General features: G+C 35.7%; 1 protein-coding gene across 1 annotated transcript in view; it reads right to left on the reverse strand.

Annotated features, from left to right (window-relative positions):
- STK33 (serine/threonine kinase 33) overlaps nt 1-19,918 on the reverse strand; it is a 117,571-nt gene that overhangs the window by 54,809 nt on the left and 42,844 nt on the right. The window contains exons 2-3 of the mRNA XM_006203495.4: nt 3,196-3,586; nt 1,751-1,864 (exon numbers count right to left, since the gene is read on the reverse strand). Of these exons, the coding sequence (XP_006203557.3) occupies nt 1,751-1,864; nt 3,196-3,420 (339 nt within the window). The 5' untranslated portion in view covers nt 3,421-3,586. The remainder of the gene's footprint in view (nt 1-1,750; nt 1,865-3,195; nt 3,587-19,918) is intronic.

Raw genomic sequence — 19,918 nt, forward strand, 5'->3', positions numbered from 1 at the left:
CATATGCATAATGGGGAGAAGAGAAGGACTGGGTGTGTGGAGTTGAATCCTGGAGGAGGAGCTCCAGAGGTTGCTCTTGAATGTTGTGAATGGGGGCTCCTAGACTCCTGCAAGGCACATCTTGTCCAGGGGACTGTCCCCAGGACACTGCTTTCCAATGATTTGTAATTACTTTTGGCTTTTCCCTCTTCCTACTACCGCTTAACAGTGAGAATCAAAGTCAGGAAACTAAGATAATTAAAATAAGACAAAATATTTTATTTTTATTATATTTACATGTAACTCCCAACTATATATTATATAAAATGAGTTAAATCTCAACTTCAACTTTTAATTCCCACAGAACAAAAAATATCAACAATCCCTAACCATTCCCCCATTTTTTCTTGTCCTTTGAAAACTAAACTCTCATTTTATCTCTCTGTGGTTTAGAACCACAACTTGGACATAGTATTTTAATACTGTTTATAGAATTTCTAAAATGAGGAATGGGTAGAAAAACAGCCCAAATGATCAACTAGTTTTTTATAAGCTGATCTTTTTCTTCAACAAACTTCTTTGACATCATTACATAGTGGTGAAAATAAGGAGAAAATGACTTCTTGCTTGTAAAATTTTTAAAGGATGCTGTTAAATGGTAATGTAGATGTCTTCTTGTTGACATATAAGAAGTCCTCGCTACAGAGTGCGAACGCGGGCGTGACATGCGTGATTATGACAATGAGCACATGTTGGGGTGCTCACACTGATGTCTGGGAAGATGCCCATTTAAATATTAAGAGTAGTTATCATTAGGTGGTAGAATTTTAGATGACTGTAACTTCCTTTTTTATACTCTTCTGAAATGTTTGATATCTTTAAAATGAACCTATCCATTTAATGAGGGAAGAGAAACTTCAATTATACCAGTTAAGGTTATTTATTTAAAATATGTATATATTTTACATATTTCACAATTTAAAACAGGAAAAAAATGAGAATGAAAAATAGGGTAAAACTTATACATGTATAGAAAAATGAAGTAAAGGTAATAAATGTTAAAACTGGTTATGTCTGGCTCATGATTTTTATTTTCTTCACTTTTTATCAATATTTTCCTAATTTTTCACAGTGAACATGTTTTACTTTTATAAAAGTTCTTATGCCTATATTTAAAACTCAGTAAATTTGTGGATTTTTTTTAATACAGGCCTTCTATTTAAAGGGGGAGATTTAAATTTTTTAGCTCAGAATTTCTCAGGGAGTTTTTCTGACCACTTCAAGTAAATTGCCAAGTATATCTCAAAACATTTTTTTAAAGTTATTTAATGTTAATGCAGTTTTCTTCTCGTAGTTTTTCTTGTTGTGATTCCTTTGATCCAACGTTAAAGGAACACATTTTAATTTCTAAAATGTCACTAATATTTATTTCATATTTGCATATAAAAATTAGAATCCTGGGAAGAATCACATTGGTATTCATTCAATCACAAGCTGGAAAAAGATGGAGGGGTCTATGCGGGAAATTCTGGCCCCCTACCAGTCATCAAAGAATTGAACAGCCAAACCATCTCAAGTCAGTTGGTCTCTCTCTGCATCTTGAATAGGTCTATATAAAGACTCCACAATAGCCCTCAGCAATAGGCAAGACCTGGAGACCAAAATGTCCTCACTTTCTCTAATAAAAATGCCCTAATCATTTTTTTGCCGTTAACATTGACTTAGAAGAAATCTGAAATTTTCCAGTAGCTTCAATTTGTTCGCTATATACCTGAATAGCAGCTCCATCGTCCATCCTTATGTGAGGAACTTTCCCTTCTGTAAAGTTGCTCCGACTCCATTGTTGTTGAGATGGTTTTCTCTCTACATCTGTGGTTCTTGAGGGCTTGGACCAAAAAGAAATTTTTAAATTAGCTTTAAGATATAATACACTTGTTGACAAAGTAAAAACCCTAATTTAGATAATCTGACAAATCTTTAATGTATGTCATGATATTTATTGTTTATAAAATGGCTTACTGTCTTTTTCAAATTCTAAGCCCTATATAATTTATTCACTCATTACACTAAAAGAGACCTTAAGAAATTATTCAATCTAATCTCCTGAATTCAGGCAAGTCTACATGATGACCTGCCTAGCAGATATATTAGAACTTAAAATCTTTAAAATCACAAGAGAAGGCAACTTCACAGCTTTCTTAATCACTCTTGTTTCAAGACATAACAATCATCTTAAATAGGTTATAAACAAAAAATCACTGGACAGACACTCACGAAGCATGCCTTGAATGAAAATAACATAGTAACAACTCACTCAGAGACACCTATATGACAATAACTATACTGCAGCACAAATCAGAAATAACAGTTTAGGGTGAAAATTTGGAAAAGGGGTTCTTGAGGGCCAAGAACCTAACTTTTCTTAAACCTACTGCTCTCTGTCTCCAAAGCTGTGCTATATTAACAATAGTCTTCCACAGTGCCTCTTCTCTATAAAGGTGAATACACCCAAACCAGTCCAACTAGTGGTCACAGATTGTAACTAATGCAAATCAATTTTGTAAGGTATATTTGATATTCCATCTAGATAATCAGGAACTGTCTTAAATAATAACCACTGTATATTTAACCACAACCATAAATCTCATTTTGCCTCAGTTGAATAAAATGTCCCCAAATCTAGATTTAATTCAATTTGAAAACCAATTCATTTCTTTATAAACCATTTTTTAAAAGACATTGGAATAACATTCTGAATTATTCACAATCCTGGGAGAGCTCCCTGGTGGTCCAATGGCTAGGATTCGGCACTTTCACCGCCGGGTTCTTAGTCAGGGAAAGCTCTTAGTGGTGAGGGGAATAGCTCAAGTGGTAGAGTGCATGCTTAGCATACACAAGGTCCTGGGTTCAATCCCCAGTACCTCTAAAAATAAATAAATAAATAAACCTAATTACCTTTCCCCCAAAACAAAATAAAAAAGAGTTCTTTTGCATAATCCTGGGAAATCATTAATTTGGGCAGTGGTTGGAAATGTTGTAAAAGAAATTACCAACCAACTTTTCTCACCTCTTACATAAGAATAAAAAAAGTTACTTTAATAGCCAAGAAGGCAATGGAGTAGCTGACAAGGTCCCATGGGATATAGAGGAATCTAGGGATGGGATTAGGAAATGGAACATCGACTTGTGTTGAGATGTATAATCTTCAATATTTACCAAATCTTTTCCAGAGACAGTATCTTTGATGGGTTGTCTTTCTTTTTTTCTCTCTGCTGAAACTGGAAATTCTGAGCTACCAATGCTTGATGTCTGTGACATTTCCACCACCGACATTGGAGAAAGCCTTGTTTTACAAGAACATACACAAAGTACATTTTTCTGAGAAGTAGATGAACATTTGGAGCATTTTGTTGATTTTTTACCAAAGCCACTATCAGCCATTTGCTTAACTGTGCACCAAAAGCAACTTGAAAGAAAGAGGCTTTTACTGTTTGAAGAAAAGAACTGGCCCAAAAAGGATAAGGTAAGCTGATGGTGAAAACTGTAACTTCCAAGTGGTGAGGTCCTTGGGTTAATGATGCACTAGACTTACAGTCATACATGAGAGCTGCAGGAAGAAAAGAAATCACCATTTAGAAAATTCTTTCTTATCCTATCACTCTCTTAGAAATCAAAGAAAAACTAGCAACTAGCACCCAAAGCATCCTGCCAATACTGAAATGTTAATATTTACAATAAAATTAGAACATAGTTTTAAAAAAACAACACATTGTCATCTTCCAAAATTGAATTCTTGAACTCTAGACATTTTATTTATTTAACAATCCAAAGAATCATTCTCTGTTCGGAACCATAAAACTGCTGGAAAGCATGGTTTAAGGAAATCAACTCGGTGGGTTGGTTATCACTTTTTTAATGAAGTAGAGTAGAATAGATAATATCTGAGTATATTGCATAGATCCTTGGTCAGTTCAGTGAAACTTTAAAAATATATGCAGATACATATGTACAGAAAGTGTGTGTTGTACTTGGTCACAGTATAATGTGAAGTTCTTACTGTGTGTTGTAGTAAAAAAAAAAAGGCTTAAAAATACTGATATAAAACATCCATTATTGTGATTTCAAAAGTTAAGCCTTAGTCTACTTATTATTAGAGCAAATCCATATTGTATGCTTCACAAAAGAGTAGATAATTTTATAAAACTATCTAATTCTGAAAGCTCAAAGGCAATATTAGAAGTATCCTCATTTTTATTCTCAAATAGAAAAATAGGAACTAGTGGGTGCTATTTCTTCCTGTGTGTAGAACAAGCACACCCAGCACTCTACCCAACTAGAGCTATTGTAGCTGTATGGTGGCAAGGTAGAGAGACATGAGCTGAGGAAGGAGGGAGAATATGTTCTGCAGCACATGAAAGAGAATACTTTGAGAAACTTCCAGAAGTAACTGAGAGTACGTTATTCTGGTTTTGTACCATCCTACTACAGATATTATTTAAAAACGTATTTTGTGGAAACAATCTAAATGTCCATCGACAGATGACTGGATAAAGCAGCTGTGGTATATTTATACAATGGAATACTACTCAGACATAAAAAAGAATAAAATAATGCCATTTGCAGCAATATGGATGGATCTGGAGATCACCATTCTAAGTGAAGTCAGTCAGACAGAGAAAGAAAAATACCATATGATACACTCATATGTGGAATCTAAAAAAGAAAAAGAAAAAGGACACTAATGAACTTATATACAAAACAGAAACAGACTCACAGGCACAGTGAACAACCTTACGGTTACCAACAGGGAAATGGGGTGTGAAAGGATACATTGGGAGTTCAAGATTTGCAAATACTAACTACTATATATAAAATAGATAAACAATAAGTTTATCCTGTACAGCACAGAGAACTATATTCAGTATCTTGCAGTAACCTATAATGAAAAAGAATATGAAAACAAAAAAAGAATATGAAAAGGAATATATGTACGTATATGTATGACTGAAACATTATGCTGTACACCAGAGACTAACACATTGTAACTGACTATACTTCAATTTAAAAAAGTGTATTTTATAGTCACAAACTGATAAAGCTGGGGGTATACGGAATATATCTTTGTCCTCTGAACTGGAATAAACCTGACCAGAACAGGAGGTAGGTGTCTTTATTTCATTAAAGAAATATCCTTCCAATTTTCCTGCCTAAGACTGGTTTTCTAATCAGAAATGAGGGCTGACTTTTATCGAATGTTTATATATTGTGATTATTCTATTTTTTCTTATTGGATCTTTTGATATGCTGTATTATATTAAAAGCTTTCCTAATATTAAGCATTCTCACATTTATAGTATGAGTCCTACGTGATCATGATGGATGATTCTTTCAGTGTGCTGAAAAATGGACATGCTTGTATTTTGATTTTTCACAGTTATATTCATAAGTTCAACTGGTCTATAATTTTCCTTTTCACTCATCTTTGTCAGGTTTTGATACAAGATTCTGGCAGCCTCATAAAATAAATTGGGTATCTTTCCATCTTGCAATGCTTGGTAATAATCTGTATAACATGGGAATCTACAAGAAAATCTCCCATGCCCATAGGAGTTTATGAAAGATATTGCTAGTAGTTAACCAATATTCATTTTCCCATTCTTCCTTATTAACAGAATCCTGATTTTTGCCTGGAGCAGCAACATGCTAATTAAAATCCTCCCTTTCCCAGCATCCCTTGTAGCTTGGGGATGGTCTCGTGGCTGATGATCATGAACCTTATAGATGCAAGCAAAGCTGTACTTACAAGAAAATTTATATTCTTAAACGTTTATCAAGGAAAGGATAAAAATATACTACATGAGCAGTCAAATCAAAATGAGATAAAAACATGGTTAAGGAACAAAATTTAAGATGAACAGAAATGAAAAAAGATGTAGGTTTTGTTGAATTTTGACTACAAAGCCCCAGATAAACTGGCCCCTCACTACTCTCAGATTTCATATCTTACCAGTCTCACCCTTGCTCTTGATACACTGGTCTCCTTTGCTGTTCCTTGAATATGCCAAGCATACCCCCTTCTCATGGCTCTGGCCCTTCTGCTTCCTCTCTAAAATATCTGCATGGTTTGCTCCCTCACTTCATGATGATTTCTGCTCTTTTGAGTGACCTCTTCTAACCACTTCATCTGAACCAGCAGGCCCACTGACTCTGTCTCCTTACTTTGCTTTATTTTTATTCATAGCATTTTATCATTTCACTCAGAAGTTCTACACCAGAGTTCTTTCCTACTTTTAAGGAACAGAAAAATCCCATATATGTAAATTGTTTCAGAGCAATGAAAGCCATCCAATTCATTTCAGTCAGTTAGAATAACCAAAACCAGATCATGGCAGTGTTCTCAAAAAGGGAGTTCTTGCAGGCCAATCTCATTTGTGAATTGACGCAAAAATCCTAAATGCTGTACTTGTATTTATCCCTGGTAATATGTACAGCATATTCTAAAGTTATTAGATAGAAATCATAGACAAGTCAGCCCAGTAAGTATGACCTTTCATCAAAGTAGTATGAAAAAACTCCTGCTGTGATTAAAACTCATAATAGTAAGCACTGGTAAAGGTGCATAAAGAGCACCCTCCAGACAGGTAGAGGGAAAAAAGAATGCAACTGATGACAACTGATGACACACACACACACACATTCTTAAAAACACTTGACCTTATTTTTCAAGTATATGTAGCAAGATAAAGAAAACTCAGAATGTACCTGTCTACACTTCGCAAAATGACTCAACTTAGGCATTGGAAGAACATACTTTGCATTTCAGGTTAAATATAAAACCTGTAACCATCAATGACTCAGAGCAGTAGAGTAGATCTGCCAAAAACAGCCTTTCAGTTTACAGAAAATAGTGCTCCCTCTCCACAGGTGTAGAAAAGTCCCATGGCAGATGTGTAAGGCAGCATTTTATGCACACATCAGGAATACTGATTTTATAGTACTTTTTATAAGAAACTGAAAGAAGTGTTCCTAATGTAAAGGTTTATTTAAAATGTAACTGTGTTCCTTCATTATGAACAGTACTCCTAAAGCACACTTACCAAATCCCTCAGGTTTTACTACACACACACACACACACACACACACACTTTCCACAAACTTTCAATAGAATCTTTAAGTATTACATATCCCATTTTTAAGACAGATTTTTTTTCCTGTGGATTGAAAAATAGTTATCTTTTTCTTAGCTCTATTCGAAAACATCTCCTTTAGTTTTTCCCTCATTTCTCAACAAATTGTATGATCACAATATCACTGACACTGACATAGGCTTCCAGGTCCTTTCTCGCTCCAGTTTCTGACATATCTGTTACCCTGGACGTATCTGGTAGCTATGTTCAGAAAGCAGAGGAGATCCTGTTACTCCCTGACGAGCTTCAATTCTGCTCTCCAACTTATACCGACTACTGCCTTTGCCAAAGCGACGTTCTACTTTCCTACCCCAGCAATTCTAAAACAATAGGTTGGATAGCTTCATGCAAAATTTCTTGACAAGAATTGGATTTCAAATTTAATTTCTTTTTGGCTGGCTGAATTCTAATTATTTTAGCTTAAAAATCAAAATAGAACAAATGTTTACTCAGAAACAATTACTTCTTTCTCATTTATGTATTGATCTGAAAGAGTTGCTACTAAAATAAATCTCCTGCCTAGCAGGACAAATGATGTCATTCATATTTTAGGGTCAAAAAATGAATCAGGTATTGCAAACCTAACATATCTTTATGTAAATACAAAGACAAATGGCTCTTCTATAGAATCAAAGAATTATGTTTAAATAGGACTTTCGATATAAAGATATATTAGAAAACCAAAGAAATTTCTAATGTTACAGTGTTTCTTTGTGTCTACAAAGACCAGACATGTATGGGTATTAAACATAATGTAAACTAATAAAAAAAGGTCAAATCACGTCAGTGTTTAACTAACGTGAGCTTTCCTTTGGCTAAAGGTTTTCTCTTTTTTGGGGGGGGGGAATAAGACAAGTCAATGGAACAACTCTGATATGGAAACTCTCTGAGCTTTTATTTAAGCATAAAAAGGTCTCTTCCATATTGGCCCTAGCAGATACACTTACAGTAATTTCCTGAAGAAAATGAACACAAGAATGGTTTTATGAGATGTAACTAGCTACAATTTTCATCCTCCAAAGCAATTTTTTAGTTTTCTTTGCTAAGACTATGTCTACAAGGAACCTAACAGTCGATTCAGTTAAAAAAAAAAAAGTGTTCTATTCAAGTGAAGGAAAAAAACTGGATTGTCTGACATTACGCAGACCAAGCGAATTGACTGTACATTCACCTTTCAACTACTTATTTTCATAACATGCATACAGAACCTAAGGAGGGGCCAGCTGGGCTTTCTAGATCATAGTGTTGCTATATTTTAAATGAGACCAGCACTTGTTTACTATTTCCATTCAGGTCATGATTAAAGAAATCAGTCTATGCTGTCTTATAAAAGGATTTAGAGTATACTTAAATTTTGCATTACTTGAGACACATAAAAAGTGTTTAACAGCTAATGTATGCTATTAGTTTTTTAATTTTAATGTGTATAATAATATTCCTCACTCATTAAGCTGTAATCTGGAGGGACAGTCTTTTTTTTTAAATTCTTATCTTTTTATTGAAGTGTCGTAGATTTACAATGTTAGTTTCAGGTGTACAGCAAAGCAATTCAGTTATACATATACATACATACATACATACATACATACATACATACATACATATTTTTTGTCAGTTTCTTTTCCATTACGGCTCATTATAAGAAACTGAATATATAACTCCCTGTGCTGTAAGCATCCTTGCTGCTTATCCACTTTACATATAGTCATATGTACCCATCAATCCCAAACTCCCAGTCTATCTGGAGAGACAGTCTTAAATGTGGTCCCCATGCTGACTGTTTAAGGTAAGAACAGATTTTACCAAGAAAGTTTGGCTTAAAGAGGCTGGAGACCCTCTCCCGGATTCTTTCCTGTTGTTATCCACTGTCTTTTCTCCATGTACGTTACAAGCAACCTGAAGCCAGGGACTTTTATGTAGGCACAGACTAGTCCTTGAACGTGTGATACACACTCAACGAAAATTTGTTAGTGTTCATTTTGTGGGAAAGAGCCAGAATCACGTATCACTTAGGCAGAAAGATAGGCAGGTATATAGAAGAGTCTTCAAAGAAAGGAGGGTTCATGTGTGATTCAGAGAGTGCGTGCCAATTTCAATCTAATACAAAGGCTTCCTAACATTTAGAGCTGTCAAACTTGAAAGGAAAGACCATCTCCATCACCAGAAGTATCCAAGTAGAGAATGGAAGGTCAGCTGGCAGGAAACCACACAAGACATTTAAGCACAGACTAGGATGCCTTGAGGTTCCTTCTAACCTTAAAAGTCTACAAAGATGAATCACTCCTTCTAATGATCAACTGAGGTGTAGCAGACATTTAAAGGAACCAAAGTGGCAGCTGACCTCACCTCTGCTGTGGAGGTTTCAGTATTATCTTGGGGGTCCTGCTTTCCTACCACAGACCAGGCCAAACTAGTTACAGCCTCCAAACTCACCCCAGCCCATCTGAATGTCTCCTTTAAGGAGCAGCACTGCTAGGCTTTACCATGGGGGATGGGGTGATAGTGAGGAGGAGGAAGGGGTGAGCTGGATGGAAGGCTGGATGTGCTAAGGAGTGGTGGCCTGCTGGCTAGAGAAGAAAAAGCTGAATAAAGTGTAGAGGAAAAGATACTTTAGTAAACAAAAATAAGTCTACCTTCCCACTCATGAAATCAGAGAATAAGAGGTGAAGAGTGAGCAAATGGGCCCACATGTAGCTAAGGGAGCCAAAAATACAAGGTTGCCAAGAGAGTCCAGAAGAGAAGCAGAACCACACTGAGGACTGTGGCAGGAACACTCAGCTGTGCTCCACTCAGGACACTTAAAAGAAAATCGTCTTCTTGTACTCAGAAATCTTCTTTTCCAGCTTTACTGAGGTATAACTTACAAACAAAATTGTTAAGATATTTAAAATGTACATGATAATTCAATAACTGTATACAATGTGAAAAGATTCCCCTCCATTGAATTAACACATCCACCACCTCACATATTAGACACAAACTTCAGTCGTAAGATGAAAAAGGTCTGCAGAGCTAATGTATAACATGGTGACTACTGTTGATGACACTATACTTATTACATAATTGAAATTTTCTAAGAGACTAGAACTTAAATGTTCTCACACACAAAAGGAATCTTAATCCAATTAGCAGTAGATCAGTAAGATGAAGAATTTGATGGCAAATTTGAATGGTTTGCAAGCTTCATTTATCAAATGCCAACTAATATTTTTGGATTAATAAAAGATATTACTGTAAATTTGTGTAGTCAGAGACCTTTCCTGAATGAGAAATATTCCCAGGAGTATTGAAAGGAACTTTCCAAAAACAACAACTTTCCATGAAACTAGTTAGTTAGCTAAGCAAAATGTGATATAATACTGAAACTCATATGTTTCATACCATACGAGAAAAGGCATTCTGACCCTCAAGATCATTTCAAATACTGGAAGCACAACTTAGAGGTATCCAGGCAACTTTTCTCTTATAGCTAGATGTCTGAAAACTCGACCACTCCAAACAGTCTACAGCAAAACACCAACAACAGATTCCATGATCCCCGTTTTCAAGTTTCTGTGTAGGTAATATTAATTTAATAAAACAGAAAACAACAACAAAAATACTTCTCTTAACTGTGAGCCCCTCCAGGGCAGGAACTAAGTTCTATTCACCTTGTCATCTTGTATCCAGTAAAGGCCTCCATTATTAAATAAGGACTATTGATTGAAGAGCATTCACTGATTGACAGAAACAGTGTTTTCCAGCTTACAAATAATATGCAATGTACCTGCCTGGTGTAAGAAAGCCAGTGGCTTATCATGTAAACAAATAACATCCTTGAGGAAGTCCCCTGGCCAAAAAACTGCACTACAACCCAACCTTCACTCTATCCTGAAACTCCCATTCTAGAGCAAAACTCCAAAACCCCCATACTAGGCCTGACCTCCATCCTCTACTCTAAATTTCCACCTGCTTCCTGAAAGGCTCCCTATCAGACAAGATGTGTATTATGTTCTATTCAAGACTTTTGGTTTTCAGGAATCTAGAAGGATGCACAGACACAAGTATTTATTTTGATGGTGGACCATTTTGTCAAACTCTTAAGGGTTTCTGCAGGCTAAGACTAGTCCCCAACAACTACAAGCCTTGGTCATAATAAACTTTATTATTACTCAGATCTTCATATTCAACAAAAGATCACTACTTTTTGGCAGATGGTATAACTATCAATGACTGGTTCATTTTTCTTTCATAATAAAGTGTGCATGCCATAGCCAAGACCAAAAAAATTCTAGTGAGATATAGATAGATAGATAGACAGACAGACAGACAGATACATAGATAGATAGATAGATAGATAGATAGATAGATAGATAGATAAAACTTCTCAGGCTCCCTGGCCAAATTGCTCCAAGCAAAGATACTAATTTTTTGGAAGAGCCTGTTTTCTTCACTCCTAATGATGAGCCATTTATCTGCAGCACACAAACCCCAGACTTACAGCCACAGCAAAAGCATTTAGAATGTCATATCTCAGGCGTCAATGTGGCATGGCTATTAAATTCAGCAAGCCAGGAAAGAGAGGGGAAATGAGACCTAAAAGGCACTTACTGGCAAGGGTTCTGTATGTCTGGCAAAGAAGAGTGTCCAGAGGGCAGTAATGAGCTAAAAGAAAAGATCACCAGAGGTCCAAGTAGAAGGGACCAACTGAGAATCCAGCCATCTAACCATGTGTGTATGTACCCAGCAAACATTTTCTGGGTACCTGTAATGTACCAAGGATTGTGCTGGGAACACAGAGACTACCAAGACATTGGCTTTACCAATAATAACAGTAAAGATAATGACAGGTATGTACAAAGTACAAAAGTATTTTATTATTTTTGTGGTGTCATGATAAATAAAATTGTTTCCTTAATTTCTCTTTTTGATAGTTTGTTGTTAGTGTGCAGAAATACAATAGATTTCTATACATTAATTTTGGATCCCGCACTTTACCAAATTCATTGATGAGCTCTAATAATTCTTGGTGGCATTTTTAGGATTTCCTATGTATACTATAGTATCATTTGCAAAGAGTGACAGTTTTACTTCCTCCTTTCCAATTTGAATTCCAATTATTTATTTTTCTTGTCTGAGTGCTGTGTTTAGGACTTCCAACACTATGTTGAATAAAAGTGGTGAGTGTAGGCATCCTTGTCTTGTTCCTGACCTTAGAGGAAATGCTGTCAGGTTTTCACTATTGAACATGATGTTAGCTGTGGGCTTATCATAGATGGTCATTATTATACTGAGGTATGCTCCCTCTATATCCACTTTCTAAAGAGTTTTTGTCATAAATGGATGTTGAATTTTATCTTTTGCTTTGTCTGCATCTATTTAACTGTCCTAAAGAATGAGTCGGAGCACTTGGTGAACAAGTCAAAGAAACGCTCTCTAGACAGGGACACCAGCACATGCAAGATCCTATGGTTCAAGAGGAGTAAAAGAAGGCAGTTTCCACTTGAAGGCAAGAATAACAGAAGAGAGAAAGCCAGGTCTGTACTAAGTAATGAGAAGAGGGAAGAAGCACTTCCAGGAAAGATCAGGGTTAAACAAAGGTGTCTTCTCTTAAGAATTATGGTTCCATCAGGCATAAAAGACAGACGAGGTGAAGTAAAACATGAGGTTCTCATTTTGAGAGAGCTGCAAGAAAGAAAGGACTGCTGCAAAGAGTCTTAGGTGAGCACTTCCAAACCTGACACTAGTTAGCCACAGATTTGGAGTGAAGAGAAAGTGGCCACCAAACTGCCAAAACTAACTCATCCAGCAAGTATCTGAAGCTTAGCCACCCACGGCAGGGACACAGGGCTTCAATGTATGCTGAAAATATAAACTGTAAAGTTCTAAAGTATGCAGAATAAGTCCTAGTCAGTACAGTCAATCCAAATCTACTGCCATATGAACAAATTAGAATTTAATGACAATTTCACTAGAGTCAATGTTTCAATATGACAGAATATATGGATTATTTCTTTTTAGTTCCAAAATTAACAAGCAATACCAAAGGAAGCTTACTACTATAAATTCCACAGAAGATATTAAGTTACTTATTTCATCCACACATGCACATATCCCTACTCCAACTTCAGCACTACTGCAAAAAAAGCTTCATCAGTCCCAACGAGAACGGCAGCACCATTCTACCATTTGGGGTCTGAAGACCCCAAGTTTCTAAACAATTCATGAGCATTTAAATCTCAGGAGTCTTCTTAATGATTCTATTTTATACTTACAGAAAATTTTAACTGAAATTCATTTGCCCTTGATAGTCAGAAAGAACCCAAGCTTTACTGTTAGACCAAGGTTTAAATTCTTCCCCAGTGACTTAACATATGTGGTCTCAGGTTCCTTATATGAAAAATATATAGAGGGGTTCTATACACCTACATGGCAGAATTGTTATAAGGATAGGATATAATGCATGTCAAGTCCTCATACATTGTAAGCTCTTAGTAGAGGTTTTTATTATTATTGTGAAACTCTGCCAAAAGTAGCACAAGGAAAGTATTTTACCAGTCATAATCTCTCAATCTAATGCTCTAAATATTGTTCAACATAGGTTCCAAAATACAAATTGCCATCTAATTAGTTCATAGCTAACTTAGAAATAACCTCATGGGAGCTTGCTCTAGATGTACGCAGCTGAGCTGTAGAGGGAATGGTTTGCTGGACTGGCCCACAGGCAGCCTGTGAAATGTTCAATTCTGAATGCTACAGGCACTGAAATATCACATTTATAGGAATTTTATTTTTCAAATATGTAATGCTGAATATCAAGGAGACTATTTTAGCCTAGCCAAGGCCACAGTCTCTCAAAACATTACTGTTCTATGTTATACTTTAACAACTGATCAAGAAGGAATAATATATAAATGATTAGGTTTTCAGAGAAAAAAGAGGTATCTGCATCCATGGATTTATTTATGTGGTGAGTTTTCCAAACCTTGCAATGGAACTGCAAAAACAATGTGATTAAAATCGATAGAGCACATCATCTGCTGATACTGTTACCCAAGAAAAGGCAATAAGCCTTAGGCATGTTATTACTAGATTACACAATTTCACTGACAGGTTCAAGATTTTTAAAAGCAACTGAGAATAGAGAGGATTTCTTTTTTGAAGTCAAGGGATTTTTTTTCTTCAATTAAAAGGAAGTCATCATTTCTGTCTTTTTTATGATGAAGATTTGAAATGTCCTCTATAATATTTTTAAAACTAATATGAATATTAAATTTTCCTTTATTTCCTAAAATAAAAATAGATCAATGATCCTGATTAAAATTAAACTGAAAGGTACTTTTGTTTAACAATACCATATCTAACCACATATCCATTCAACAAATATCAAAATGTTCAGGGACTAGTGGTTATAGGATTATTGTTTCTGCAAAGTCCATGCAGACAAATGTGAAAGTCCAAAAATAAGAATTTCCAAACCTTTTCTGCAAAAATGATCAATGACTCTCTTTTCATGTCTTACTGATGAAATGATAAACTCTGAAAGTCCTTCAAAGAATGCTATATTTCTATATTTCAAAGTATGCTTTTTAATCAGATAACAAAAGTTAGCCATGTAAACATAAATTCATTTGATAAAAGGTGACCAAATAAAACTGAACCTAAAATCGGCAAGACTTTTACCCTAGACAGATCTTCTACTATACTACAAACAGAAAATTGCAAACATTGTTGATTGCTTTATAGTGAAAATTCCAAAGCAGAAACATTCTGTAGCATGAGAAGGCTGATGGAAACAACCATGTAGTTTTACCCTTATGACAAAAAAACTGTTGATGAGAAGAGGTGATATGATTTTAACTATGAATCCTGATAGGAAATAGAATGCTAGGCTCACAGAAATAAATAAATTGACCCAGGCATTAGGCCTACATTTACTAGCTTTTACCAAGTGAACAGTAGAGTCTATTTACATGGAGCTTAGGTCTTTAGACCACCACCAGATGTAGATAATTTTAAAAAGAAAATCTATAAAACATCATATATTTTCTTGTCACTAATGTACATACAGACTTACATATAAATATAAAAGCTTTATGTTCTAAGGAACATGAAAGATGCTCAACATTGCTAATTACTAGAGAAATACAAATCAAAACTACAATAAAGTATCACCTCACACCAGTCTGAATGGCTATCAAACAAAATGTTTCAACAGGGCACTTCAGCAAAAACATTACTTAAGATGTGGGAAAGCAATTCAGCCTAAGGCAACAGGAAAGAAGATCCATTTAACTCTGTTAGAGGGCAGAAGTTTCTACAAAGAAGGTTGGGAAATGCAGAGAAAAGACTCCTCCCTAAACAGGAGTTTAAAATGAATGAGCATCAAGATCCCAACCAACTTTAAATGCCATTGACTACAACATATTCAAATATGAAATGGCAGAAGCTGATCTACAGCAAGTCTAACTCATTTAAAGGATAGGGTTTAGTTGTTAAATCTTTTCTTTGGGGGGAAATCTATAGGGAGAGGCATTTTTAATAAAAGCCTTCCATGTAACTGTAGTCAATTTCCATTCTTTATATGTGTAGGAATAGTTCTTTCCAACTTTTTCAATGAAATCAACACTCTAAACAGGACATTTGAGCCAAGATATCACACCCAAATAAAACAGGGGTAGAGTTAAAATAAGCATATTATTTATTAAGCATTTTCCATTAGGTCCTAAGGCTGGTCGGAGTGGGGGCCGAAAAGTTGTGCTAAGTCCTGTTAGCTCCTTAGGATGTAAGAAAGACTTTGCATCCAAGGAAATAAGAATGTGAGGAGCATCACAGTACCTTGAAATGGAATGAGAATGTATAACATCGGCACTAAGTAAAGAATAAAAGGCAGAGGGCATAGCTCAGTGGTAGTGTGTGTGCTTAGCATGCATGAGATCCTGGCTTCAATCCCCAGTACCATCATTAAAAAAATGAATACATAAACCTAATTACCTCTCCCTCAAAAGAATTAAAAATTTTTAAAAATTTAAAGAATAAAAACCTAATCACAATCTGAAACAAGTATCACTTACTTAAAAAACATTTAAAAAAACAAAAACAACTAGGGTTTGAGAAGATCAGCCCAGAGGAGACAGCAGAAGAAAAAGCATTTAAAGCACTCATATGGAGAATCAGAAAGTAAAAGCACTCTAAAGTGAAAAGCAAACTTACTGGTAAAGGAAGAAGAGATGGTCTTGGAGTGGAAAATGCTTAGAATCTTGGTTTTTTGTAGTAGTAGAGAAATATGCACCTATTATATACATTGGAAAAATGAAAGACACCCCCCATTTCCCAGCCAAGGGAAAAAAATCTTAAATATTTGGAAATTCAGTAACACTTTCCAAAATGCTTTGATAAAAAGAAAATAAGAACTGAAATTACAAACCCTCCAGAAAACTATAAAGAGGAAAATGTTTCCTACCAAACTTATGGAGAACAGTGAAAGCTGTATTCAGAAGAAATCTTTTAGCTTCAAATGTATTTCTTATAAAAGAAGAAAAATGAAAAAGAAAATTAACCTAGTCCTCAGCTTTAGCAACTAGGAAAAAAGAATTAAATAAACAGAAAGTAGGAAGAAAAGATAAAAAATGGTAAAGCTTCAGTTAATGAAACAAGTATCTCAAATAGCAGAATGAATATATCTAAAAACTGATTCTTTGACATGATTAATAAATTAAAATTAAAGAAAATGGAGAGCAAATATATATATGTGATTAGAAGTATAAAATAAATCACAAGTATAGATAAGAAAGCTCTTAAGATAATTATAAAACAATAGTACTTGCAATTCTACAGTAACTTTCCTAGTTACAATTACTATATAACAAAGTACCCTCAAATTAGGGGGTTAAAACAAAAAATATTTTATTATGCTCACAGATTTTATCAGTCAGAATGTCAGGGAAGGCTCACCTAGGCTAGAGTCTTTCAGGTGACTGTACTGAGATGTCAGCTGGGCTGCAGTCATCTGAAGGTTCTATTAGACTGTGTGTCCAAAATGGCTCACTCAACTGGCTGGCAATAGATGCTGGCTGATAGCTGGGATCTTACCATGGCCTCTCCAGCATGGTGGGCTCAGAGCAGTCAGACTTCTTACATGGCAACAGAATTCTCTCAGAGTGAGCATCCCTGAGAACTGGGTAAAAAAGTCTCAGGGCCTTTTCTGAACCAGCCTCAGAAGTTACACAGTATCACTTCTGACATATTCTATTGGCTGAAGTAATCATAAACCTGCCTACATCCAAAGGGAGTGACCATAAATCCGTGTCCTGATAGGAATATCAAAAAACTTTGCAGAAATGATTTAAAACCAGCACAGCAACAAATCTGAATCCTAGAGGAAATAGATAATATTCTGGAAAACGTAAATTCCCAGTCATGACCCAGGAAGAAGCAGAAAGCTTGAATAGATCAAATGCCACAGAAGAGATAGAAAAAGTGATTAAAGATCAGCCATTAATTAAATGCATCTGGTAGTTTCACATGAGTTCTATGTAACTTCTTAAGAGAAGAAGTGCCATGTTATTTAAACGAGAGAATCTCGAACTTTAGTAAGCATCCGAATCTCCTTACCAACTAGTAAACATGCAGGTTCCTGGGCACCATCCCCAGAGATTCTGATTCAGTAAGTCTAGAATGTGGAAGAAGGATCTGCATTTCTAACAAGCATACAGATGATGTTGATACCACTTGTCCACAGATACACTTCGAGCAGCAGTGATTTAAACCAGTTAGCAACAATGGCTTGTTGGCCAAATCTGGCCTGCTGTCTGTTTTTATAAATAAAGTTTTATTGGCATACAGCCATGCTCATTCATTTACATATGTCTATGTCTACTTTTGCACTACAATGACAGAGTTGAGTAGGTGCAACAGAGACTAATCCACAAAGCCTAATATAGTTACCATCTGGCCCTCTGCCTAAGAAAGTTGCCAGCTCTTGCCTAAACCAGTTTTATTCTACCTTCAGTTAGCCACTATACTGAAGAGGATGTATGATGGCTCAAGCTCAGTGAGGAAGAAGGTTGTAGTCCATTAGAGACGTCTACCATGGGCACTGCAAGAGGTTACTCGTAGCATGAATGGTATCTATTTGCTGAGCCTGACTGTAAAGTATACATGTTTTAGGAATCTTTTCAAAAAGCTGTTGGATAACTGCAACAAAATATGGGTGCAATGCACACATTTTTAGCTATGCCATTAACAATGTATCAGATTTTGTTCCAACTGCTGTGGAAGTTATTATAATAATATGTAAATATTTCACATTCATAAAAAAGTGAAGAAAATAAAATCATTTTGTGATTTTATCAGAGTGTAATACAGACCAATTTTGTCATGTTTGTACACAAGATTTCTGAGATTGATGTCTGCTCTTGAAAGAATACTAATAATTTTCAAATGCTATGAGCCTATATTTTATCAGTTGAATATGTCTCCGTTATTAAGACATCTTTCAAAGATCCTGACTCTCAACTTTGGGGGTGATTTTTGAACATTAACACCATTTTCCCATGATGTTATTTCCCAAAAAAAATGACCCCGAACATACCAACAACAGAAATGAAGTCTTAAGATTTGCATATTTACATTATTATTTAAAAAGAAAATATGCATTTTTCATTCTAGGCAAAAGAAAAACTGCACAAGAAAATATATGTATATGCTTGTTGTTCTAGGCAGAAAAAAACTGCAGATGAAAATTTCCAATGTGGGCAAGAAAAAGATAAATGCTAAATCCCAGTAAAGCAGGAAATGCCATGACTGTCGTGGCAGCAGGACTGCCACGAAGCCCCAGGATGGTGGCACAGGAGAACTAACTACAGAGTAGAAGCCCCAGAGGAACGAGGTAAGGGTTGCCAGGCATACCCAGGTCTGGAGTTTTTCTCACCATTGTGTTACTCCTTGTGTTAACAAAGCCTGGCACGTAGAAAAAAGCTCAATAAATATTTGTGCAAGGATAGAAAGCACGAAAGGTGAAAGAAAGGGAAGGCAGAAGTTCACACAGTAAGTAAAGCTGTGGCTCCATTTTATTTACCAGAGGGTAGTTAGAAAGAAATGTTGGGGAAGGTAACTGGAAATATGTACATAAGTTTTTCCATTGAAAATGAAGACAGCCAAGGAATCAGCCTGCAGTTTCTAGGGGAAAGCATGTGCAAAGGTCCTAGCAAAGAAGCAGCTCTGCAAAAGACACAATGGCTCCTGACATATCAGGAGCAAGTGGCTGTCTCTCCCAGTTTCTGTGCATCAACTCTAAACACAACTGTAATCAGGAAGAATAAATCTGACTCCATATTAGATCTGTTCCTGTGCTCTGTTTCCTGTGCTGAGTCATGCTGGTTCTTTACCTTTTGTAAAAGAATGTTGCCTATAGCCTTAAATATACAGGATAGCTCATTCTAAAGACTCTGATTTTTAAGGGTGTAACACTTTCCATTCACATAGAGATTAAAAGTTGCAGAACAGAGGATAACATCTGTCTTATTGGAGGTTTACAGGAACATCATGACCTGACCTACATGGACAGCTGCAAAAGCAAAGGATTCTGACACCAAGAAGTTTCCAACAACCAACCACAGACCTCTCAACTTTTTAGTATAAAAGGAGCCTGAATTCTGACTTGTGTAAGATGGTTCTCCAGGACATTAGTCTGCCATCTTCTCAGTCTGCCAGCTTTCCAAATAAAGTCATTATTCTCTGCCCCAACACCTCAACTCCTGATTTATTGGCCT

Source organism: Vicugna pacos, chromosome 10 (assembly GCF_048564905.1).
Source record: "Vicugna pacos chromosome 10, VicPac4, whole genome shotgun sequence".
Classification (NCBI taxonomy): Eukaryota; Metazoa; Chordata; class Mammalia; order Artiodactyla; family Camelidae; genus Vicugna; species Vicugna pacos.